This window comes from Pelmatolapia mariae, linkage group LG10_11 (genome assembly GCF_036321145.2).
Source record: "Pelmatolapia mariae isolate MD_Pm_ZW linkage group LG10_11, Pm_UMD_F_2, whole genome shotgun sequence".
Lineage (NCBI taxonomy): Eukaryota > Metazoa > Chordata > Actinopteri > Cichliformes > Cichlidae > Pelmatolapia > Pelmatolapia mariae.
Genome location: NC_086236.1, coordinates 29,600,188 through 29,625,872, shown reverse-complemented (window position 1 = coordinate 29,625,872; position 25,685 = coordinate 29,600,188). Strand labels below are relative to the sequence as shown.

The 25,685-nt window shown below is 41.7% G+C and overlaps 1 protein-coding gene across 3 annotated transcripts in view; it reads left to right on the top strand.

Moving 5' to 3' along the window:
• Positions 1 to 25,685, top strand: part of grik2 (glutamate receptor, ionotropic, kainate 2) — a 348,416-nt gene that overhangs the window by 298,549 nt on the left and 24,182 nt on the right. For 2 of the 3 annotated variants that reach the window (XM_063485023.1, XM_063485022.1), the window contains exons 16-17: positions 24,598 to 24,848; positions 25,119 to 25,146. In XM_063485023.1, coding sequence (XP_063341093.1) covers positions 24,598 to 24,848; positions 25,119 to 25,146 — 279 coding nt within the window. The remainder of the gene's footprint in view (positions 1 to 24,597; positions 24,849 to 25,118; positions 25,147 to 25,685) is intronic. The other variant, XM_063485024.1, reaches the window with a different exon arrangement.

The following is a 25,685-nucleotide window of genomic DNA, read 5'->3' as shown; positions in this document are numbered from 1 at the left end:
GGGTTGGGGACCGCTGGTGTAGATGGTGAAGTCCCTTGTGGTGCCCCTGTGTCGCTGATCACCTTGTTAGACACACAATGTGGAAGATGCACATACTGTGGTCTTCCTGTCAGGTAATCAACAATCCAGGACACCAGAGAAGCATCCACCTGCATCGCTGTTAGCTTATCACCCAGGAGTGTCGGCCTGATGGTGTTGAAAGCGTTGGAAAAGTCAAAAAACATGACCCTCACAGTGCTCGCCGGTTGGTCCAGGTGGGTTTAGACACGATTGAGCAGGTAGATGATGGCGTCCTCAGCTCTGAGGAGGGGCTGGTAAGCAAACTGAAGGGGATTCTGATGTGGTCTGACTATGGGTCGCAGCTGGTCCAGGATGAGTCTTTCTAGGGTCTTCATGATGTGGGAGGTCAGTGCCACAGGTCTGTAATCCTGGGGGCCACTGGGACGTGGCGTCTTTGGTACAGGGACGAGGCATGATGTCTTCCACAGCACTGAGACCCTCTGCAGACTCAGAATCAGCATGAATAGTTTATGGAATAGTCCACAAAGCTGGGGGGCACAGGCCTTAAGGACGTGGGGGCTCACCCCATCGGGTCCAGCAGACCTGCCTCAGTGGAGTCTCCTCATTTGTATCTGAACCTGGTCTTGAGTGAAAGTGATGGGTGGTGGAGGGGTGTCAGGACTCTCACAAGAGGCAGCATTGCTATGTGAAGAGAGAGGGAGGCACGTATGTGTGGCTCATTAGCTCTGTCCTCACCTCCCTCAGCTCCCCTGCTGTTGGTTGGCCTGAATCCAACCAACCAATCCACCACACCTCTCTCATGCTGTTCTGCTGTAGTTTCCACTCCAGCTTCCTCCTGTAATTGTCCTTAGCCTCTCTGATCTTGTCCTTTAGTAACACCTGGACCCTTCTCACCTCCTCTTTATTGCCCCCTCTGAAAACCCTCTTCTTGTCGTTCATGTCTTTAGGCGTTTTCTCTCCGTTTTGGCCTCCCGTCCACACTGTTTGTGTCGCAGTGTGGACAGTGAAAATGGAGACTTTCTAAAACGATGACGCATGTTAGTCATGTTAGTCATATGATGCAGCCATGTGACCAATTAAACAAAGATAGGGCATTATACAGCAGTTGTTTTGTTTGCTCTCAGTTCTGACAGCCCTATTAAAGATTAATATCAGTCTGTACATGCTCCAGATAGCTTTTCTTTAAATTATTTAATTCTCACTCACTTTTGCAACTTTGTACTTTTATGTTACTCGCAGCAGCAACTCCACCTCATTGTTAGTCCATTTAAAAAACTCGGTGCTTTTCCTCAACATTTTGCCGCGATGTTTCAAAGAGCCAGAAAGTAAATAAACGGCAGACAGAAATGAGGCAGGTCGAATCTTCTTGCGTTTCACGCACAGTGTTGGGTAAGTTACTTTAAATTAGTAACTTAGTTACATTACTAGTTACTTCTATCAAAAGTAACTCAGTTACTTCAAGTTGCTCGTTACTTTCAAAGTAACTAGTTACTAGGGAAAGATAATGTGCATATTTCCATGTGAGAAATCCCACGCCTGGACTGTCGTCGACTGCCGCCATGATTCTAGCCTACGTCACAGCATCACGTGCGCTTTTTACATCCAACAGGAAAACTGCAGTCGTGTTGCTTTCGATTGTACTCAACTCAGAAATTCTGCCTTCCGAGTAGGAAGATATAGATAACTCCAGACTGCAGATGAGCTGCATACAGGGCTGGACTGAGACAAAAAATCATAAAGCCTTTGAATGAAAACAAACACTGCTGTGACAGTGATGTACACTGGCTTGTTGGTATATATGTATAAATCTATCAATTGTTTGTTGTAAGATTCAGATAATTATTTATTAAAAGCGAGATATTTTAAATGAGAATAAGAAAGAAAGGTATTTCTTTGTGCCCCCCTCTCCCTGTTAATGCCCTACCTGCCCCCCTGGCAAAACTTTGCTAGACCCGCCCCTGCACAGTTACCAGCTGTCAGCTACATAGAAAAGGATCCTGGTGTTATTTGTCTCTCAGAAACAGCTCATAACTTCCCTTCAACTCATTCATGTCACCTAAAAGGTAAACCTGTTTCTCCATCACCTGTTCAGCTCTGATGATTCAGTAAGGACATCTCCTGGTTTCATCTTCATGTTTCCCTCTCACCACATATCCAAACCGACATCATGACCAGCAGCTTTACAGCTGTGGCTCCAGCAAACATCAGCTGATACTAGAAATTAATATTAAATAAATTCTAACAACAGCTGATCAAGCTTAAACGTGCTGCTGTTGTTTAACGCGACATCCACTGGTTTCCTCTTTCTGGCACAAAGTGGGCGATAAACAAACGAGAGAGAAAAGCCGATCAGCTGATCATTGATCAGTTTCATGATTGAATAGCAACAGGAGAGGGAGGGGGAGAGAATGAGAGAAGAAGAAACAGCTGTGCAGCAAAGACACAGAAAAACTCCAGCTTTGTGTCTTTTTTGCATTCTAGCTGAAGTACGAGACAAACTGCATTCCTTTTCACCTCAATACGAAACGCATAATATTTTTGTCCCCCCCCCCGCAGTATATAAACTTAATAATAACTAAATTATTGTAACTGACTGTAAAAAGTCAGCACAACGAAAATAAACTGCACCTAAACTTGGTTTATATCTGACCCAGATAGACTGCAGGTCATCACTTCTTACCTGAAGTTCAGTTCACCTGACACTCGGACCGGCGGCTGCCTTGGGTCTCTCCTCTTGCCTCCCTTTTCCTTCATCCACCTGCTGGCCTCCACCACTTGCTAATGTTACTGAATCTGTGGAAGCTCCGTGATAGCCACCACCAAACAACTGAGTTATTTTTACACATCTGCCAGCATCTGGCCAATCCACCACCTTTCATTGTGTATACCGTTACGGAAAAAAAAGAAAAAAAACATCGACCCATAAAAACAAAAACTCACCATCGACCCACCGAGTCCAGCTATGGCTGCATATGTGTTTAGTAGTAATTTGTTTATGTAGAGTGCTAGCAAAACAACCATTTTCGAGGGCATTGCCATATTGGAATCCCGACTTCTCTGACGAGGCTAACCAGAAAGCCTTTTACTTGAGTGTGACATCATTCCCAGGTCCGTGTTCCGATTTCCGAGGTAAGTCGAACGAAACACACGAAGCAATGAATAACGACCCTATCTAAATCCCAGTAACGATTAACACGTTCCTGATTTTGGCATAATAACTAATTACTGTGCTCGTTACCACAATAATAACGTAGTTACTGTAACGCGTTACTTAATAACGCGTTAGTCCCTACACTGTTCACACATGCGCAGGACTGGAACGTAAGCGTTTTCGGCCGTTTCAATGTGGACGCACAACTCTGTGAAAACGTCTGAAAACGCTAGTGTGGATGCGGAGCATTTTCAGACGAAAACGCCGTTTTCAAATGTATCCGGGCTAGTGTGGACGTAGTGTTAGTCACCCACGTCACCCAGAATAGTATGAACATGGCCTTGTGACTGCAGCCACATGGCTGAAGGCAGAGGAATGCTATGCTTCATCAAGGGAGCACAGTTATCATTGTCACTGCTCAGGGTGCTTTGATTTCAATACATTAGACTTTAGTATTACTTCTAAATAATAATCATAGTACCTCTACACGATAGAAGGTAGTGAACTGATATTTTTTTTGTAATATGGACTGGAATGAAGCGCTTTTCTACTCTATCTGAGCACTCAAAGCGCTTTTTATACAACTAATTCATTCACCCATTCACATAAGCACATTGTTAAGTGCTTACTAAGTAACATTCATACACATTCACACTCCGATGGATGCATCGGAGAGCAACATGGGGTGAGTATCTTGCCCAAGGATATTTGGCATGCAGACTGGAGGAGCCAGGGATCGAACCACCAACCTTCCGATCAACAGCTGAACAACAGCATGTTGTCCCTCTGTAGTAGAGGGAGAGCTCATTCTAAATATCTGTAATTATACATGTTTTAGTTTTTCTAATAATTATAGGTGTGCAAACATTGTGTTTGCAGGGTGAAGGCATTACTGTATTTACAGGCAGGAGGATTTCAAGCCTCGCATTGGGGATATTAACTTATAATGGCAGTGAAAGTGTTCACAGTGAAAACATTAGCATAGATTAATCACAGCAATGGCTTTTAATTAGGCTGCAATACAAGTACAATGAGTGACTCACAGATCTGTTGTAGGTTTATATGTTTAGCATAGTTGAGTGCATAAGCACAATGAAATGGTAATCCTTGATATAAGTATTAATAATTAATAACAGTAACCCTGCACAATCAAATTTAATCAAAGCAAATTGAATGCACAAAATGGTTACTAATATTAAACGAGGAAGAGCTTTAGAACTAGAAAGCAGAAAGGGTACACAGTGACACAAGTGGTCTAAAATTTGAAATGAAATTAATTTTAAAAATTTGCATAATTTTAAGTATAAGGATTGTGTTTATTAATTGTGTTTAATCATTTGCAGTCAATGACTCTTAAAGTTTAGAACCTATGGATGGATCCAGTGTTTCCTCCTTTGGAATGCTATGCTCCCATATTTTGTGCAATAAAATTAAAAGTAATGTCCAAATCCACCGCGCACCACTCATCTGGCACATGAACTGAAATCAGCTGATTGTAGCGCAAGTGCAAGATTCGATAGGCGAGCAGACTGAAAATTCCAAGGAATTTGCTAGGAACTGGGTATTGTAAAGAACTGGTTCTCGATTCTCATCCCTAGACATTTCTTAACCAATGAAAGAATTCTGCAGTCGTCCATTTCAGTTGTCTTCTGTGGTCTTTCAGGCCTTTTTCTGACCTGACCAGTGTATTTATTGTTTTTAAGAATGTACCAGATTATTAAAGTGTAAACTGTGAACCTTTTGTTATATATACATTCAGCGTGTTTTTTCAGAGCAATCATTACGTCCTTCACCTTCTTCAACAGCTCTTTGAATCTCAAATTGAGCAACAGGTACAAAATGCAAGCTTAACACTTGGGATCTTTTATATGTTTAATGTTTGATGGAAGGTCGTAGAATTAGGCGTGATCTGACCAGGAAACTATTTGTTCGTCAATTATTCAGTTACTTTTGAAAATAGGAGACTGTGCATAAAGTTGGTTTTAATTCTTAAACAGTTCAATTCAATTTTATCCATACAGCGCCAAACCACAACAACAGTCGCCTCAAGTTGCTTTATATTGTAAGGTAGACCCTACAATAATACATACAGAGAAAAACCCATCAATCATATGACCCCCTATGAGCAAGTAGACCTTGTATGTGAGGAGCAGGATTTTTAATTCAATCAAAACTGCTGATGCAACACTTTTGTTGAAGCCCTTAAATTAAAGCCTAGTACCCAGCCTTATCTATCCATGAAGCCACACCAATTAGTTAAACTAGAGGAATGTCTTAAAAGCATAAAGGTCTTGAAGACCAATTTGCTGCTTCTAAACTCAGATAAAATTGAGGTTTTTACTTGCCCCCAAAATTCTTAGAAACATGGTGTCTAAATAGATGCTTACTGTAATAGTGTGAGGAGAGTATGTCTGGGTATGTCTGTCTTTCAGTGTGCATATTATACAAATTTGCCGGACTGCTTTCTTGCATTTGCACAATATTTTTCAATTCAGAGACATCCTGTTTCATAGTGATAATGAAAAACTAAATGATGCATTTATTATTTGTAGGTTGTCCTAAAACATTCTGATAAGGGTTCACTTGATCTAAAGTGCTACTTTGAAAGTACTGACAGAGACTAGAAAGAGACAATATTTGACTTCCGGTGTGGTGCTACAACAAGATGGACGTATAATAACGAGGTCCTCAAGTCGGTTTGGACAAACTACGTCCTACCAACGTATATAACACTGATACCGTTTCAATCAAAGTATGGTCGGAGGGAGAAAGCTAAGGAGTCAGATGATGAATAAAAAACGACTGATACACAACAAATCCCAGAAGTCTACCGGACACGAGGAAAAAGACGACAGCAGAGAAACTATGCTAGCTGAAGCTAGCTCTGATCAAAATGCTCTGCTGCAAGCTCTAACAATGCTCCGTACAGAGCTAAAAGATTTTAAACAAGGAATGAGATGCGATCTGGACGAATTTAAAAACGATGTCAAGAAAGTTTTGAAAGAAGACCTTTTGGAGTTTAAAGGTGAAGTTATGCAGGAACTCCAGCCAAACAACCAACATAGCAGAGGCACAAACCTGAATAGCTGACATGGAGTTGGCCTGCTTGGAGCTGAAAGAAACACTGCTGGCGGTGGTGAAAGAAAACTCACAGATGCGGGACAAAGTTATTGATCTTGAGAGCCACTCAAGAAGAAATAATATGAGGATTTACGGGGTGCAGGAGGAAAAAGAAGGAAGATCTGTCATTGAATTTGCTAACGAGCTGTTTAAACACCACCTGACCCTGCCAGAGGGACTCGAGCTCCGTATCCAGCCGGCACACAGAGCATCGATACCAAAGTCACCAGCTGCCTCTTCCCCGAGATCAATAATTGTTAACTTTTTGGAGTTTCACGTTAAAGATTGTCTTAAGGAAAGCGTGGCAACAGAAGATTGAGATTAATGGCATAAGACTTTGCTTCGGTAACAACTATGCAATAGATGTTATGGAGAAGCGTAAGGCATATGGGCCCATTAAAGCAGCTCTGAAGGAGAATGGGATCCAGTACCAGACACCCTATAGAAAGATGCGGGTGTATTGGGATACCGGTCTGGTGATTTACAGCACAGCAGAGGCGGCAGCACGAGACCTGAATCGACGTGGATTCAGGGTGAAAGTGACAACAAAAGCGAACATCGCAGCAGCGATGCAGAGGAGTGACTGAACGCAGCGCTACCATGGAAACGTACCGTCGCCACTTTAGATAGCGCAGCTCAATGTGCGAGGGAGAGGCTGTCAGAATTCAGACGAGACACAGACCAACAGAACTGCAATGGATGAAAGGAAACGGGCTACGTTGCTGGGTGAACTTAAACAATATTATTTTCTTCCTTAACCTCCTAAGACCCGAACTCTTCCACGACATGCATTTTTAATTTCTCTTTGATATTTGGACATATTGAGACCTGATGAATGTAAAAACGAAGAATTACCAGATTTTTTTTTTACCCGATTTTTGTTTCTGAGAAAAATGAGATCCACATATGAGGATATTTGTTTAAAATTTTGATAAAACAGTGGCAGTATAATGTCCTCGTGCGTGGATATCAGGCCCTTGTAGAGCAAAATTTAGTATTTTGGCCTAGACAACCCAAAATGTGACGTCCACATATGTGGATGCCATGTCCTAGGAAGTTAAAAGGAGATTTACTTTTGTATTGTAGAGTATTAGCCTAATACACTAATCTGGATAGACTGAGTTACAATGACTCACGACTTAAGTTTATAGATCAGTAAAACCGATAAGAGGGAGTGTTTTGTTGCAACCACCAAATGTTGGACAATTCTAGTTTTTGTGGGTTTATTCTCACAGCTAGGGAGGGCCCCCACTTTAGTGAGGCACAAATCCCTCCTCCCACCGACAGGGACTATACCTTTTTTGAAGTCACAGTGTTTAGTGTTCAGCTGTTGTTTTTTGTTTTTTATGTTTAGAGCTGGACTGCTGCTTAAACTCATTAGAAATGATAGATCATCATAAAATACTGATGTTGAATATTAATGGTCTAAATAATCCTGTGAAGCGTCAGAAGGTAATGACCAAATTAAAGAAAGATAAGTCACAGTTTATTTTTCTACAAGAAGCGCATCTGTCTAGTCTGGAAAGCGAGAAACTTAAGAGGTTCAGATATGCTAACTCATTTTACAGTTTATTTCATCATGGATGTAGAAGAGGTGTGATTATACTTATCCCTGTTTCAGTGAAATTTTAATGTATTAAAAAAATTTGTGATAAAGAAGGGAGATTTATTATTGTGAGAGGAAAACTGGAAAACGAAATGGTCACACTAGTTAATGTGTACGCTCCACCTAATAGTGCAAAACAATTCTTTAAAACATTATTCGATGCCATTATTTTAGAAACGGATGGAATACTAATATGTGGGCGTGATTTTAATATTGTGATGAACAATAATCTAGATACAACTAATAAGAATAAGCATGCCAACCAGGTTATGAGAACGGTCAAGAGAACACTTAAAGAATACGGGATAGTTGATATATGGAGGGAGTTTCACCCCTGTAAAAAAGACTATACACACTATTCTCCCCCCCACAACAGCTACGCTAGAATCGATTACTTCTTTGTGAATAATAATGATTTAAGTAGGATAAAACATTGTGAAATTCAACAAGCAGATGTATCTGACCACTGTGTATAATATTATCGACGAAGACCAGACAGGCTTTGTAAAGGGACGTCAAACCCAAGACAATATAAGGAGAACTTATATTATCTTGGGTTTGAAAATGTGCAGCCTTTATAAGTCTCGACGCAGAAAAGGCTTTCGATAGCGTAAATTGGAATTTTCTATATCAGGTACTTGAGAAATTTGGATATAATGATAAAGCTATCAGATGTATTAAAACACTTTATCAAAACCCGACTGCAAAGATAAGAATAAATGGTAGTTTAACTGAGAGCATAAAATTAGAGTGGTCTACCAGACAGGGCTGCTGCCTTTCTCCTACCTTGTATCTTCATAGAGCCCCTTGCACAAGCAATTAGCCAAAATAGAAATCTTAAAGGAATAGAGGTGGGGGAAGAGGAACATATCATTGGACTTTTTGCAGATGATGTGATCTGTTTTTTAGAGGATCCCGAAACATGCATTCCCATACTAATTAAGCAACTTGAGATATTTGGCTTTTATTCAGGATACAAACTTAACTTGAACAAAACTCAGATTTTAACATTTAACTGTCTTCCATCCAAAACCATACAACAAAAATATAATTTGACTTGGAGAGCAACAAAAACTGTTTCAACTTCTGCAATCCAGCAGAAGGTTCCGCACCATCCGGGCAAGGACAGAGAGACTCAAGAGGAGCTTCTATCCCCAAGCCATCCGGGCCCTAAACCACCCCCCCCACACACACACACACCCGCCCTCTCACATTGACTGAGACAGGACTCTCTTCCAGACACTCTAAACCCACCGGCACAATGTACATTTCAAATTCCATTAATTTTGAATATGTTTAGATTGTCTATTCTTATTTAATTCACTTAATGTACAGAATTCACCTGCTTGCACATTCACCTAATGTATATACTATATATATAATGTTCTTCCTCTACCCCCCCCCCTCCCATTTTTGCACAAGTCGAGGAGCGTGTCAGGTTGCATTTCACTGTGTGTTATACTTGTATAACTATGCATGTGACAAATAAAGAACCTTGAACCTTGAACCACAAAACGCTGAGGATTTATATAAACTTAATTATGTTAACTTAGATAAGGAAATTAAGGGTGATTTGGATAGGTAGGCTACCCTTCCATTAGACATTGGTTCTCGAATAGAGACCATAAAAGTAAGTGTCCTACCCTGACTTCTCTACCTCTTTCAGTCACTACCCATTGACATACCTGAAAAACAATTCAGATTATGGGACAAAATCATTTTCAAGTTTATATGGAATGGTCACAGACCGAGAATCAAATTTGAAACACTACAGATAAGAAAGGATAAGGGGGTATACTTTCATGCTGCACAAATCAGGTATATCATTTGTTGGCGTGACAATGATTATGAAGCCAAATGGAAGAATTTAGAAAAATCAGTACAAGGAAGAGAAATTCAAAGCCTTACAGGACACAGAGAAGAAGCAATGAGAGTAATTAAACAGCTGAATTTAGTCACTCAGTTTACGCTAAAAATATGGTTTAATCTGGTACGAAAATACAAACTGGAAAAAGAGCTCGGATAGCTTAACATAAGGGCTTTATCCCTGGTTCTGTGGACCAAAGATTTATACAGTGGATTCCTACTGGATTAACAGCAATATGTACACTAATTAAAGATGGGAGTTTTATGAACTTTCAGGAGATTAAACAAAAACATGATCTTAGTAATCAAGATCACTATAGATATTTGCAGATTAGGGACTTTTTAAATAAACTAGTAAAACATAGTGTAAATCTGGATAAAAATTCAATAATCAAAAACATAACTGAAGTCTACAATGCAAAAAAATGTAGAATAATCTCTACAATTTACGAGCATATAATGGAGGCAAGAGGGTGTACAACAACCAGTGTTGGGTAAGTTACTTTAAAAAAGTAATTAATTACTAATTACTTAGTCAATATTGTATTTAAAATACTTATCTAATTACTGTGTCAGAAAAGTAACTTAATTACTAAATAAGTAATTAAACTAAATACTTCTTAAAATCCCTATAAATCTTGAGTGGACAAACAATAGAAATTAAACTCTTAAAATAATAAATAATTTTTTTTTAAAGACGGAGACTCTACAGTACGCAGCGGTAGCATGTCTTCCACAATGTAGCCTGCAATCATTTTTTAAGCTCACCTTCAGACGCTTTCTGTGCTGCTGAAGTAAAATCACGTTTTGCTGCTTAGCAGGAGTTGCCGCGGTGTTATCCATGGATGATGAACAAGGATCACTCAGAAGTGTTCGTCTATGCTCTGTTGTCAGGCGCTTCAGTAGATTACTCGTGCTATTAACAGCAGCCGATAGTTTTTTCTCCCCAGGACATAGCTTACATATTACTGTAATGTTCTTGTCTGCTTGTTTCATAAAAGTGAAGAGACGGGAATATGTCCATTTCATAAAACAGCCACTCGCTTCAGCCGAGTCCGACATCTTCCGCTTTAGAATACGACTATGCAGCAAACTGGCGCGAAATGCCGTGCAGCTGCACTACAGCCATGTTAAAGCGGCAGAGTTTACTTCTACGTTTAGAAGATAAATTATTGAAATAATGATATTCAGCGAGTTTAATTATTTTACAATGTAACGCAAGTACATTGTAAGTAACTGTAATTAAAATACCTAAAAATGAACAGTAATTAGTTAGTCTACTTTTTCAGTGGAAAAGTAATTTAATTACAGTAACGCGTTACTTAGTAACGCATTACACCCAACACTGACAACAACGTATGTAAAAAGTGGCAGAGAGAGTTGGGAGTGAACATATTTGATGAGGAATGGTCACAAATCTGGAAAACACAGCAGTCAACAACATCATCACGAGCTTGGAGATTGCATTGCTGGAAAAATGTAATTCGATTTTTTATAACACCCAAAATTAGGAACAAACACACTTCATTACCACCACCGTGTTGGAGGGGCTGTGGAGATGTAAATGTGAATCATTCCCATGTGTTCTGGTTCTGTCCCAAGATCGCAAAATTTTGGGAAGATGTTCATTTAATTATAGGTAAAATTCTGGGTTATGCTGTATCTAAGTCTTGTACATTATTATATCTTGGTGTCATTACGGGAAATGTGATGAAAGAAGATAGATACATATTGAAAATTATGCTTGCAGCCTGTAAAAAGGCAATCGCAAGAAAATGGTACAAGATAGACCCACCATCGCAGGATGAATGGATCAAAATTATGGACGAAATATAAATCATGGACTTGGACATGACTTACAAAATAAGGACTCAGGTCAATACCATCGCAAGTGGGAGAAATGGACTGAGTACATAAATTCGACAGGCTAAAGACCATCACATTGATAATGAGAAATGATCAAATTGTAGAAACATGGTGACCCAACACGGGGTTTTTTCACCTGTTTTATTTATTTTTTCTTTTTTAAATGTTATTATTTTTCTTTTTAATGTTCTGTTTTGTTGTTACCCTCTACCCCCACTGTATAATGTTAAAAGAAAAACAATAAACAGAAAGTATCAAAAATATTTCTCCCATGGTACCTTCTATTCGATGGCTCCTTATTAAAACCAGAATTAAATTTAAAAATCTTTCTCCTCACATGCAAGGTCTTGAATATTCAGGCTTCATCTTACTGGTACCATATCACCCTAATAGTGCACTTCACTCCCAGACCGCTGATTACTTGCGGTTCCTACTGTAGGGCATTTAATTGCAGAATGGGAGCCTTCAGTTTTCAGGCCCCTCTTCTGCAGAACCATCTCCCAGTTTGGATTTGGGAGACAGATACTCTACTTTTAAGATTAGGCTCAAAGCTTTCCTTTTGGATAAAGCGTATAGTTACGGCTGGATCAGGTGACCTTAAATCCTTCCTTATTTATGTTGCAGTAGGCTGAGGTTGGTGGGGGCTTCCCATGATGAGTGTTTCTTCTTTACTCACCTTTTTCAATCACTGTGTTTTATTAAATTTGATTCTTTTTCATTCTTTTACTGAATAGAGAGAACACGACTCAGTTAGTCAAAATATTTATAATTTTTTATTTAATCATCTTCCGGAAGAGAGAGACCTGCACAGCCCAAAGCCAGTTGCAAAATCTCTAGCATTAGAAACCAAAAATGTGTCTCATATAGGTGTTATTTTGGTCCTTTACACGTCACACATAGTTTTGATAAAACCAACTCCTTCTGTGTTACTAGTTCCGCTTTTTCTGTCTGGTTTCCTGTATTTTATTAATATGCCTCTGCACTAAACTTCCTGTTTCTTAAACTTCCACTAACTTAAGCCTCTGTTGCTAAGGCGACCTATCACCCTCTGACCTAGTTCTCTCTCACAGCTGGCCTTGCTTTATAGAGGCCTTTATTATTAAACTACATAAAACAATATAATCAGAAAATAAGCACTAAGAATATATGTTTATTCCGTAGCAGTTTATTCACCACTCTCCATTTAATCATTGGTTATTATTGAACTCTAGCTCTATCCCAGTGTGTCTTTTGACCTGCCTCCTTCTCTTTACCTTGAACCGGTCACTGCTACCTTAGGCCTGGTTCTGCCTGAGGTTTCTTACTGTTAAAATGGAGGGTTTTTCTTCATACTGTCGACATATGGTTGCTCATGTGGTCGATCATCTGATTGTTGGGGTTTTTCCTCTGTATTGTTGTAGGGTCTTTACCTTACAGTGTAAAGCACCTTGAAATTACTCTGTACCTAGCACCTCCTTCTGATCAGGTCTGGGTCCGCTCCAACCCTCGGTGGTGATCATTATCATGAAGAGTGAGCAGTTGCTGTAGCAGCAACAGCTGATTTCACACAGGTCCCCTTGTGGTGATTTCACTTGTATAACCTCTATACAAGTGAAGCCTCTTTTGATCAGTATGTCTCATTGTTTATCAGTTTTGACAAGGATGTTTTCTCTATCTCGTCCTTGTTTGCCATCACCTGTCCCAAAAGAAGTGAAATTCTTGGAACAGGCAGTCTGTCTGCAAGATTAGTTAGTATAACCTTCCCAAGGAGACATTGTTATGGCCTGCGATACTGTCTTGAGAGGCAGGTGCTACTTGACACACTGTGCACTTAAGCTCCTCAGCAAGGACAAATGTGGGACCAAAGGCTACAGTCTCATTTTCACTAGACACAGTATCTGTATTTGCCTGATGCGGTTTATACATGCGCCTCAGGTCAGAACTTGCCCTCAAAATGAACTGTTTTAAGATCACTGAGAGTATTTACATCATACTTTAATATGCAGTTCTAGCCCAATAAGTACCCCCTAAATTTTTCACAGCCCATTTAATGACTAAAAGTTCTAATAAAACTGTAGTTCTGCACACTCCTTTCTGCTTTGCAGAGACTTTGACTAGCAACAGCAATAGTTGAATCGTACCTTCCCACTGTCCTGTCACAGGACAGCTCCCAGTCCATCATGATTTGTTACTGTAACAAGTTTTGTTAAAATGTGCACAGGTCAGCACAGTGATGTGAGCATCTGAAAAGCTATGTTGCAGGCCTAAATACAATGGGATTTGGGTCCTTTTTTGCCTCTTGACTTAATGAGTCAGTTTTGCAACTAAGGACTTGAACATGGAGGCAATGTAAGAAAACCCAGGAACAAATAGTCCATAGTAGTTGGCAACATATAGGAATAATTTTAGTTCCTTGGCATTCTCTGGCAGTTCTGGTTTATATCTATGGCCACCCCATCTGCAAAGACACCACATGGCCCAGGTACTTGACTCGCACAGCACATATTCAGCTTGACCTTCAGGTTCTCTCTCTGCAGATGCAGGTGACACCAACTGTGCAGTCTGTGCAGACAACCTGATATCAGCCATGATATCAGGTTATCTGCACAGACTGCACAGTGTCATGACATGCAGAAGTTGCAGTAAGCTGCAGTTACAGCAGAGAAAGAGATTTTTTCTTCAAGCCAACATGAAAATAATCACAATAAAGCATTTAAACACTAACACATCTACATGTATATACATATTGGCCACATGGCTTAATCGTTTCCGGCGATTAAGGACCCTGGAATGTACTTCAAATGTTTTTTGTTCCTTACTGACTTTCTAGTTTTAAATATATTTTTTCCACCTGCTGGTAATGCAACTTCTGCACTCGTGCCCTTTTCACACTTTGGAGAGCTAAAGAGGGAAATGGACACTGTGGACCAGTATGTCTAAGTTTTGCCGTGATACTGGGTTGGCGCAGATGCTTTTCAGAGGTTGGAAAGAGATCACATCATTCAAATACAGAATTTCTGAAAACTGGCAGTGAGTAGGCTTCTTTATGTGGTTTTGCATTAAGTTTCCTGCAGTGTGCACACATCCATAAGAAGCTTTAACCATTTCAATTTGAGATGGGCGAATGTGACAGTAACGCTACTCAGTGGTGATGTTGTCAAGAAGGAATATGGAATATTACATACGATTAGTGTTGTACACCCCAGATCATTAGTTGGTCATTAATATCTCATTATTTTACAAGTTTCATGAGTCACTCCAAAAATATGGGGCAAATTTCGTGGTGACTGGCGAGGTTTGCTGGCCAGTAGCACTATATTCATAGTCGTATATGGTCATTAGTTTTGGGTATGAGTGACTGAGATCACAGATACAAGCAGTGGAAATCAGCGTTCTACGAAGGGTTGCTGGCCTCTCTCAGAGGCAGGGTGAGGTGTTCGATTTTCAGGAGGGACTCAGAATAGATCCACTACTCTTCAACATCAAATAGAGCCAGCTCAGTTGGTTTGAGTAGAATGCCTCTTGGGTTGGTGTGCCAGCCATGTCCTACCAGGACAAAATGGATGGACGTATGTATGAAGAAGGGAGTAAGGACAGTCATACTGCAGCCACAGGAAACCAACCAAACGTGGTGGGGCACTGGGCGTAACCTGCTGATGAGCAGTCTATACCTCACTAAATAAACATACAAACAAATTACATCATTGCAAAAAGCGAGTGAACTCCTAAATGCCAGCCCCACTCTATATAAAAACCTATACAGCCACAGACTACGATGGATGTCTATGGATAGCCATTAAAAACACAGTACATATACAGTATGAATACCATATGAAAAGCACATCTTCTCTATTGTCAAGTACACTCGACAAGTTAGAATAGATTTTCATAACCGAAAGGAGTCCGATGCGCAGTGATGCATTATTATTCCAGTCATAAGCATCCAGCTGCACCACTGCATGGTGCACACACTCTGCTATGCGCACCATTTTTAAAAAGACCAAGAAGGCAAATGTTCATCTCAATTTAAATTTTTGACTAATTCTTTGCTTACACTGTGTCCACCATCGATTTCCTGCATATAGGTGCTTCAGTTTAATATTTCAACCATCTGTTCCAATGGATAGTCACTGATGCAAGAAATTTTAAATAAATGGTGGTGACTTAAAATGCATTATACTGTTTTGGTCTTATGTAAATCTGAAGTTTAAATAGAGACTATATTCAGAATTTAGCTGTCCATCAACTTCAAACCCCCAACTTTTAAACCCCCATTCTTCCAAAAAGTCTGCGGGACACACAGAATACAACAAAGTGATGATGTGCAAACCATAGAGTGAGTCTGCAGACAAATGTAGCCATGAATCAAAGGAATTAATTTTACAGTTAACTATTTACAAATAAACTACACCGTTCAAAATTAACTAGAAGGATAAAGGAAGCAAACAAACATCAGGGTCTGCAAGGCCAAGACAATAAGAACCACCACTCTTACTAGAAAATAAACATTAATTTCTTTTTTTTTTTTTTTTTGTCTGTCCCATTTGGTTCTTTAGCCGTCAGAATTGTTGTCTGAAGACCAACAAGGATACCAAATGGATTTATTTTGCCAAATGGATCATCATGGCATTGCCGTATTGGTCCATTTGATCAACCTTTGTTGTTATTATTTATTTTATTTTCAGTTGTTACAGATGGGACAGACATGACTGGGGGATAGGAAAGGGAGAAAGAAAGAGAGGAAGGAAAAGAAAAACAGAAGGGAAAAGGGACAGTGAGAAAGGGCACTTACAAAGACAAAGAGAGAAAAAAAAAATCTCCTGGATCACCTGTTGAGAGAAAAAGAAGAGAAAACAAGCAAGAAAAAACAAAGCAACATACTAAACACAACACCATCACGTTAATCTAGCTAAGTGTAAACAGCAGTAAATACTAAATATTGAATGTTGTTGTGCAGCACAGACAGCGCACAATGTGCTTTGAAGTAGCAGCTAAGAAAGGTGTAGTTTATGTCTACGAACAGTGAACACCCATGTGCACACCCGTGTGGATCAGCGCGCTTGTATACAAAAGGTTTCCCCATGTAACGGTCTGCTAGAGGGTGTGGAGGGCCATAGCCCCGTCCCCCAGGGCATGAAGCAGGCATGGAGGAGATCCAGGCTCCAGACATCCAGAGGCCCCAGAGTGCGAGAGCCCAAGGAGTACCACCGGAGGGGCATCCGTGCCACCCTCCTGGGAAGGGCTGAGGAGATCCCCAGATGAGGAGTCACCCAGTAGCCACGGAGCAGAAGCCAGAGGGGGCTGCACCGGCGTGCCCGCCGGCTCTGCCGGCAGCCAGCTGTGCCAGAGTGAACCGAGTCGCAGGCCCCGAGGCCGGAGGCCCGAGGGCCCCCCACACCCCGGAAGAGGTCTGACCGAGCGACAGGCACCAGGCCCCGCCAAGTAGCCACCGGGAGTGAGCTGGTGCATACCTGAGCGCCCAGCCCCGGAAACCAAGAACCACCAACGCACCGACCCCTGAGGGCATCAGTTACCGGCAGGGAGTGTGGTGAGGGGAGATAGGCCTCCGCACTTTGGAGGGCCTGGGAGTTCCCAGGGAGGTGGAGTCTAAGACCTGACCTGACATATAAACACAGACAAACAGGCACACACAGACACAAACATGCATTCCCACCCTCATGCACACATATACAAACACTCAGCACTCACCCAACGTAGGGATAGACATACATGCACATGTACACACAATCATACTCCCCAAACATACTCTATACCCCGGGTCCAGGTACCCTCACCCCCAGAGGGGGAAACGGCACCCAGACCCAAGAGATGTTACCCTTTCCCCCGGGGTGGAGGCAAGCAGACCGCCCCAGGCTCCGCAGCAGCAGGGAGGCCAATCGGACAGCCAACACCTCCTTCCAGCCCCCCGCCCCGATGGCTAGTAGAGAATGGGGGTGTGTGAAGACCCCATACCTCCCTCCTCCCGCTCATGTGTAGTGTTGCTGCGTGTTGTTCTAAAGTGCATTTAAAACAAGGGAGGGCATGGTGGTGCTGTCAGAGAGCAGCAGGTGTTAGCACGGCCCCTCCCGAGAACCCTCAATGTCTACATGGACTTAAAATTGAGAGGTGGGCACCGGCGCCAGAGGTAGGGTTGAATACACAGACCGTCCACTGGACGGCGTTAACGTGGTCACCCTCAAGGCCCTATATATATGTGTGTGTTATGACAGTGTGAGGAATGTGGATGTCTAAGTTGTGGAATAAAATTGAGGCACAGGTGGCCAGAAGGGGACGGGGGGGGGGGGGGGGGGGGGGTGGGGGGGAATGCCTCCCCTGCACCCCTGGTGACACACCCACACCCCAAGGCCCTACCTGTGTGGGTGGGTGTGGTGGAGCGGGAAGAGGGAGGCAGCCGGGGATGGGGAGGAAAAGAAGGGAGGGGCAAGATGCCCCTCCTTAGGGCCAGCTCCCCCGCTGACCCCAGTAGGCACCCCTGTCCTCTGGTACCCACCAAGGCAAGGGAGCCCAGGCCCATCCAGACCGGGGCCTACGGCAGGAGCACCGCCAAGCCCCACAGGACCTGGGGCAGCCCACCCGACCCCACCGCAGAGGAAACTGTACCCACCCCAACATTCAATCATCTCCAGACTACAGAAGACAACAGACACCCAGGTTAGGTTTATTCTCCACCTCTCCTATGTCTCTCCCCCACCTGCAGAGTGGACTTCTGCAAGGATGGAACAACCTCCCTGCCAGTTGAAGATCCCCCCAGTTAGGCCGATGCACCAGAGGCCCCCTGCGCCAGGGCTGAGCCCCCGTGCACCCACCCGCCCACAACCCCGGCGACACACCGACGAGGACCGAAGCCCCCAAGGCCCAGCCAGAGCCCCATCATGGAGACGAAGCACCCCCGAACCCCAAGCCCCCACGCCTGCCCCGGATCCACTCAGGGGCAGCCAGGCTACCAGGCCAGTAACCTACGTCCGCCAGTACAGAGCCTCCCCCAGCCCTGCTGCACGCAGCCACGAGGAGAATACCCTCTAAGAGCGACCAGAGCCACTAACCAGGTTATGACCACAACCCCCCGGGTTGAGCCCTCCAGGGATAACGTCTCTAGGGGTTCTCCTGGCGCCCTAAGCCCGTCCCAACCTCCACATCAACCACAATAGCGAAGGCAGGACCAAACCATGACCCCCCACCCCCTCTAGGTGATGAAGCCGATCAAAGGAGCCCAGAGGGATTGATCAAATGTGGTGGCAGAGGCTGTATCAAGACTAATGTGATCTATTAGATGGTTTTTATATTGATTAGAATTAAGATTATTTTTATTTTTCCAGTTAAGGAGGACCGTTTTCTTGGCAATGCATAGGGCTGTAAAAACAATGTGGGCTGTGTTTATTTCTGCAGTGACCTCATCCAATTTTCCCAACAAGCATACTAAAGGGGAGGCTGGAATGTTACATTTCAGACACTTTGATAAGTCTTCACATATCTCGCGCCAAAACTTCTGCACTGGTGAACAGAACCAAAGAGCGTGGATGTAATTGTCTGGTGTATTGCCTTGACAGTGTGAGCAGTTGTTGGAAGATGTAAAGCCCATCTGGAACATCCGATGACCAGTATAGTGCACTCTATGTAGTAATTTGTATTGTATTAATTGCAGACTGGGATTTTTAATCAATTTAAAGGTTTTTAAGCAAATCTGAGACCAGAAGTTTTGGTCTAAGCTTACTGATAAATCTGCTTCCCACTTTGCAATAGGAAGGGATATTGATTCATCTATTTTAGAAAGTGTTCTGTATATTTTAGATAATAATTTGGGGGATTTAAGAGTAAGAAAGTGTACCGCACTTGGTGGTGTTTGTAATTCAGCTTGACTGAGGTAAAATTTCTTTTTTACTATGGATTTAATTTGTTGATATTCTAAAAATCTTTTCTTGTTGATCCCATATTGTGTAACTAGTCTGTCAAATGGAATAAATTCTGTTCCCTCTAATATATGTTCTAAGTATTTAATTCCTTTACAACTCCATTCTGGAAAATTAATCATATTATTGTTTTGTAATATGTCAGGGTTATTCCAGATAGGTGTACGTTTGCAATGGATTAATGAGGACTCTGTCATTTTTAGAAACTCCCACCATGCTGTCAGAGAAGAGCTGATGTTGATGCTTTTAAAACATTCATGTCTTTTGATGTTTGAGCTGATAAATAGTAGGTCTGAAATTTCTAGATTATTACATAGTGCCTGTTCTACATCTAGCCAGGGCTCATCTAAGAAGGTATGTTTAAACCATCTAGAGATGAACTGAAGCCTGTTGGCTAAAAAATAGTGATTAAAGTTAGGCAGATTTAATCCTCCTCTATCCTTGGTCCTTTGTAATGTTTTTAAGCTGATACGTGGGGGTTTGTCTTTCCAAAGGAATTTAGAAATACATGAGTCTAGAGATCTGAACCAATCTTGTGATGGCTTATTTGGGATCATTGAAAACAAATAGTTTATTTTTGGCAAGACCATCATTTTTATAGCGGCGACCCTTCCCATGAGTGATATGGGTAGAGATTTCCATCTAGCCAGATAGCTTTCTACCGTCTTTAAAAGCGGGATGTGGTTTAAGTTAGTTAATTCTGAAAGCTTAGGAGAGACATTAATACCTAAATATTTTATATTTCCAGATTGCAGTGGTGTAGGAGAAGAATTATGGAAGGAGCAATTAATCGGAAGAACTGTAGATTTTGACCAGTTAATTGAATAATCTGAGACTCTTGAGAAAGAATTTATCAATGCAATCACCCCAGAGATATTGGTTTGTGAGTTTTGGAGAAAAAGTAACACATCATCCGCATAAAGGCTGATTTTATGTTCTACATTCTTGCATTTTATGCCCTTAATTGTTGTAGCCTGTCTAAATGCTGCTGCTAGTGGCTCAATAAAAATTGCAAACAGTGAAGGGGAGAGTGGGCATCCCTGCCTGGTGCCCCTCAGGAGACAGAAGCTGGAGGATGTCTGGTCATTTGTTCTGACACATGCTGTTGGGGAATTATATAATATTTTTAACCAGTTTATGAAAGAGGTTCCAAAACCAAATTTGTGTAAAGTTGCAAATAGAAATTTCCAGTTAACTCTGTCAAACGCTTTTTCTGCATCAAGAGACAATATTATGGTTTCAATGTTTTTACTGCATGAGTAGTCTGTTAAATTAAGTAATCTACGTGTATTTGTTGATGAGTGCCTACCTTTTATGAAACCAGTTTGGTCAGGATGAATTAAGAGGGGGGTTATTTTCTCTAATCTCTTCGAGAGAGCTTTGCAGATTATTTTAAAGTCTACATTAATAAGGGATATTGGATGATAGCTTGAGGCAAATACAGGGTCTTTGCCTGGTTTTAGTAAGAGACTGATATTTGCAGAGTTCATATTTGGTGGTAGTCTGCCATTTTCTTTGATTTCCTGCAACATTCTGTGAAAAACTGGTGCTAGAATCGTCCAGAATTCTTTGTAGATTTCTGCAGGAAAGCCGTCTGGACCTGGAGCCTTATTATTGGGCGTACTTTTCAGCGCTTCCTGGAGTTCACCTGGCGTCAGTGGCGAATCCAGTGCCATTGCTTGGGTGTCTAATAATTTTGGAAGAGTTATGTTGTCCAGAAACTGATCAATTTCGTTTTTAGATGGGTTTATTTGTGGTGTATATTAAGTTTCATAGAAATCCCTAAAAATTTTGTTTATTTTTTTAAGATCATATATTGTGTTCCCAGATGAATCTTGAACAGCACATATAGTTCTTTTTTCTTTATTGATTTTTAACTGGTTAGCAAGAAATTGTCCGGATTTGTTACCGTGTTCATAATTTTGCAGGCGAAGTCTTTGTACTAAGAATTTAGTCTTTTTATTAATAATTTCATTTAATTCTAGTTTTGTTTGGCGTATTTTGTTTAATATTTCTTGATCTTGGTGTGATACATAGGCTTTCTCTAAGGATTTGATGTTTTTTTCTAGTTCTTGAATATTTTTGTTTTCTTCTTTCTTCTTATGTGATGAGAAAGAGATTATTTTACCTCTCATCACAGCTTTCCCTGCTTCCCAGAGGACAGAAGCTGATGTTCCAGGAATGTCATTAAAGTCTAAATATGAAGTCCATTCTTTTTTAAAGTATTTGATAAACTCTTCATCTTTGAGCAGCGATGTATTAAATCTCCAGTTTTTACTTGGTGTAGTATTATTCTTGTGCATTAGTGTTAAAGATACAGAAGCATGATCGCTGACAGCTATAGGGTGAATCTCAGTGTCTGAAATGTCCCTCAGCAGTGAGCTGCTGACCAAAAAATAATCCAGACGAGAGTAGGAGTGATGAACATGTGAGAAGAAAGAATATTCCTTACTGTTGGGGTGGAGGGAGCGCCATGCATCGCAAAGACCAAAGTCGCTCATATACTGTTTGATTATATTTGTGGACTGCCAATTACGCTGAGTTCCTGCTGTATTGAGCCTATCCATTTCTTCATTTAGTCCAAGGTTGAGGTCGCCTCCAAGAACAAGTGTGCCATCTAAGTGTTCAGAGAGTGCACTGAAAAAACCGTGGAAGAATGAGGGGTCATCAACATTCGGACCATATATACTTACAATACCTAGCTTTTGGTTAAGTATAGATAGTTTAACGATTAGGAATCTGCCCTCTGGATCTATAACTGTATCGAGTACTGTGAAATTAATATTTTTATGTATTAGAATTGCTACTCCTCTTTGTCAAGAATTATAACAGGCTGAGAACACATTAGGAAACTCAGGTGTTTTAAGTTTATTCAAACCTGTGACAGGCATGTGGGTTTCTTGTAATAAAACAACGTCTGCCTGTAGTTTTTTAAGTTGGTTAAGTATTTTTAACCTTTTTTCCCTAGAGCCAGCTCCATGCACATTCCATGAGACAAACCTTAGCGTGCCCATAGTTGTGTGTTTGTGGCTAATGACATACGCTGTGTGTCTTGCTTAGACGGGTGAGGAAAATGGAAACACATCATATATATATATTTTTTTGTAAATAAAGAGAAGAAAATGCGCAGCGTGAAGCTCCATAGGTCTGACTATGTGTGTGCATAATAACTAAAATGAGCAAATGTGTGCGTGTGTGTGTCCTATATCTGTGTGCACTGTGTGGCTGTTGTAAATGTGTTGCCTTTAAACGCATGTGTGTGCGTGATCGTGCAGAGTGAGCATGTAGAAATAGACAGTGTCGTTTGTGGATGGATAGGGAAACAGGTGATCGACATAGTGAAAGAAAAGAGAAGCAAGGAAACCAAAGAGCAAGATGAGCGACAAGAGAGAGAGAGGGAAAAAGAAATAAAAACGGAAACATTCCAATTAAAGCATTGGCGGAGAGTGACGGTGACGTTATACTAAATTAGCAAACTGATATTACATAGTTAAGCAAAAGTTAATACAAGAGAGTGTGAGTGAAGAGAATAGCGTAGCGGATTCTTATCTGGTGTGCAGTCAATACAGTCATGGAGTGATGCCGGGGTCGCGGTAGAGCTGTCCGTCCACGTAGAGCCGGCCCACGGCGATGACAGCCCGGGAGCCTTTCTGAATAAAACTACGTCGGACTGGGAACAGGACCCTGCGTCGTTCCAGGATCTCTCTGGGGAACTGGTCGTTCACGCTGAAGTCCGTTCCTTTCAGCTCTCTGCCACGACTCTTCACCTGCTCCTTCTGCTTAAAGTGGCCGAATTTGGCCACAATAGGACGCGGTCTCCCGCTTCCTGTCTTCGGAGCCCCAATGCGATGCACTCTTTCAAACCCTATATTTTTCACCGTGTCCTCCGGCAGCTTCAGGTGGATTTTAATGAAGCTTCTCACGGTCGTTTCCGGGTCCTCTCCGGCAGACTCTGGAATACCAGAAAACACAAGATTATCTCTCATGCTACGGGCTTGTAAATCCATAACGGTCTCTTTTATTTTTTTATTTTCTATGTTTAATTGGGTCACATTTTCGGTTAGAGATTTGACCGAGTCCCGTAGCGTGGCATTTTCTGCAGCAAGTGTTTCCACCTGCTTCTGGCTGAACTCCAGGGACTCTTTTAGAGATTTAAATTCCCGGTGTAAGATCTCTACCAGGGACAGCCTCGCATCAAAACTGGACAATCGCTTATCGATTGACTCCAGGATGTCGACGATATCTTTGCCGGCAGACGATGTTGTGCCGGGGGAGTCTGCCAGGCGATATCTTTTAGATGACGGCGTCTCAGTTTTGGCCGGGGAAGACATGCTCTGGGCCTTCTTCATTACTAAATCTTCGAAGCACCGGTCGATGTATTCTTGGAGAGCGTCTAAACTCTCCTCGTTGTCCTCCAGGGTGTTAGAGATGATAGGACAGATGTTGTTAGTTATATGACAGTTGGTTAGTTTATTTGGCAATACTGAAGATTAAAGAAACTTTGTTAAATTCTAGGCTACCATTCGTTTTTTTTTCCGCCAAATCTCCGGCGTCTGACGTCACCTACAACATGGGTCGCTTACCTTACCCCGTCACTTCCGTCACCCAGGCCATTAATTTCTAAGGTGACCAAAACTGGCTAAGCTGGCTGACCACAAAACATGAGAAAATTGCGCATAAACAAAAATGGCAGAGAACCCTGATCAAGCTTCCACAAATGCAACACTATTCCAAAATGGCAGATTGCTCAAGTTTGCCACTTTTTCTACCAGTATCAGCAACAATCCCCCCACCCCCACCCAGCACTAAAAGCCAAACACTTCTCAGCCCACTGGCCAAATGCCAAGGAGTGTTTGGTGCTGGAGCAATATATGAAACAGTCTGAATGCTGTTCAGCTGTGGCAATCAGGTGTGGGAAAACCTTGGACAGGAAGGGAGGGAGAGAGCAGCTTTCTGTCATAAAGGGGCCAAAAGGTCAGTGAAAGTAACAGTGGTGGTCTATGGGATTTAGTTAGTTCCGTCAGCTGCTTACACTGACTTTATGCATTTTGGTCCTTTAGGCTCTCCGTACAGAGATAAGATCACTATTGCCATTCTGCAGCTTCAAGAGGAAGGGAAGCTACACATGATGAAGGAGAAGTGGTGGAGAGGAAATGGTTGTCCAGAGGAGGAAAGTAAGGAGGCCAGTGCCCTTGGGGTACAGAACATCGGTGGGATCTTCATCATCCTGGCAGCCGGACTTGTTCTCTCTGTCTTTGTGGCCATGGGAGAGTTCCTCTACAAGTCCAAACAGAATGCACAACTTGAAAAGGTAAGAAACACATTTGATGTTTTTTGTTTTTTAATTCAAATTGTGATAGTTTATTACAACAAACACATGTCACAAAGAGTAGTCTCATGACAAAGACAAATACAATCACATCAATCAATTTTAAAATAAATGGAACAAAGTACGCTAACTTTCCTCCCCACATTTGTAAGAAAATGATTGTTTCTAGTTTGCGGAAACTTACACTGTGATGACAGTGCCTAATGCCATACAGTAAGATAAGGGTTGGTCTTTTTGCATTTATTCACTTAGGCCCAATGGGGACAAGGAGATAAGAAACGTGAGGAATTCTGCTGTCACCATGGATCCAAGCTAGACTTTAACCATCATCTCAAATGATCTCCAGAAAAACTACAGAATATTTTCTATTGCAATACCCTAAAACTTTCAAAAGGTTTTGTTGTGACAACCCCCAGGAAATGGGAATACTATGAGCAGTTTACTAAAAAAATTGGAATGCTGGCATTAAATCACATGTACCTGTTTTTACAGTTTACTAAGCTGCATGACCCACTTCATCAACAGCCACACCCACTAGCACACATTTCCCAGTGCTGCTTTTCATTTCCAAGTTGCACAGTCCCATCCTACTTGTGCTGTCACCATTTTCACTGTTTGTATCTGTAGTATTTAGTTTATAAATAGCTTCTTTTAATAATAATGTATACTTTATTAATCCCCTGTAGGGAAATTCCTCTCTGCATTTAACCCATTCACCCAGTGAAGCAGTGGGCAGCCACCAGCGCCCGGAGAGCAGTCTGTAGGGACGATACCTTGCTCAGGGGTACCTCAGGGTAACCGTTCAGTGGATTTGACCCC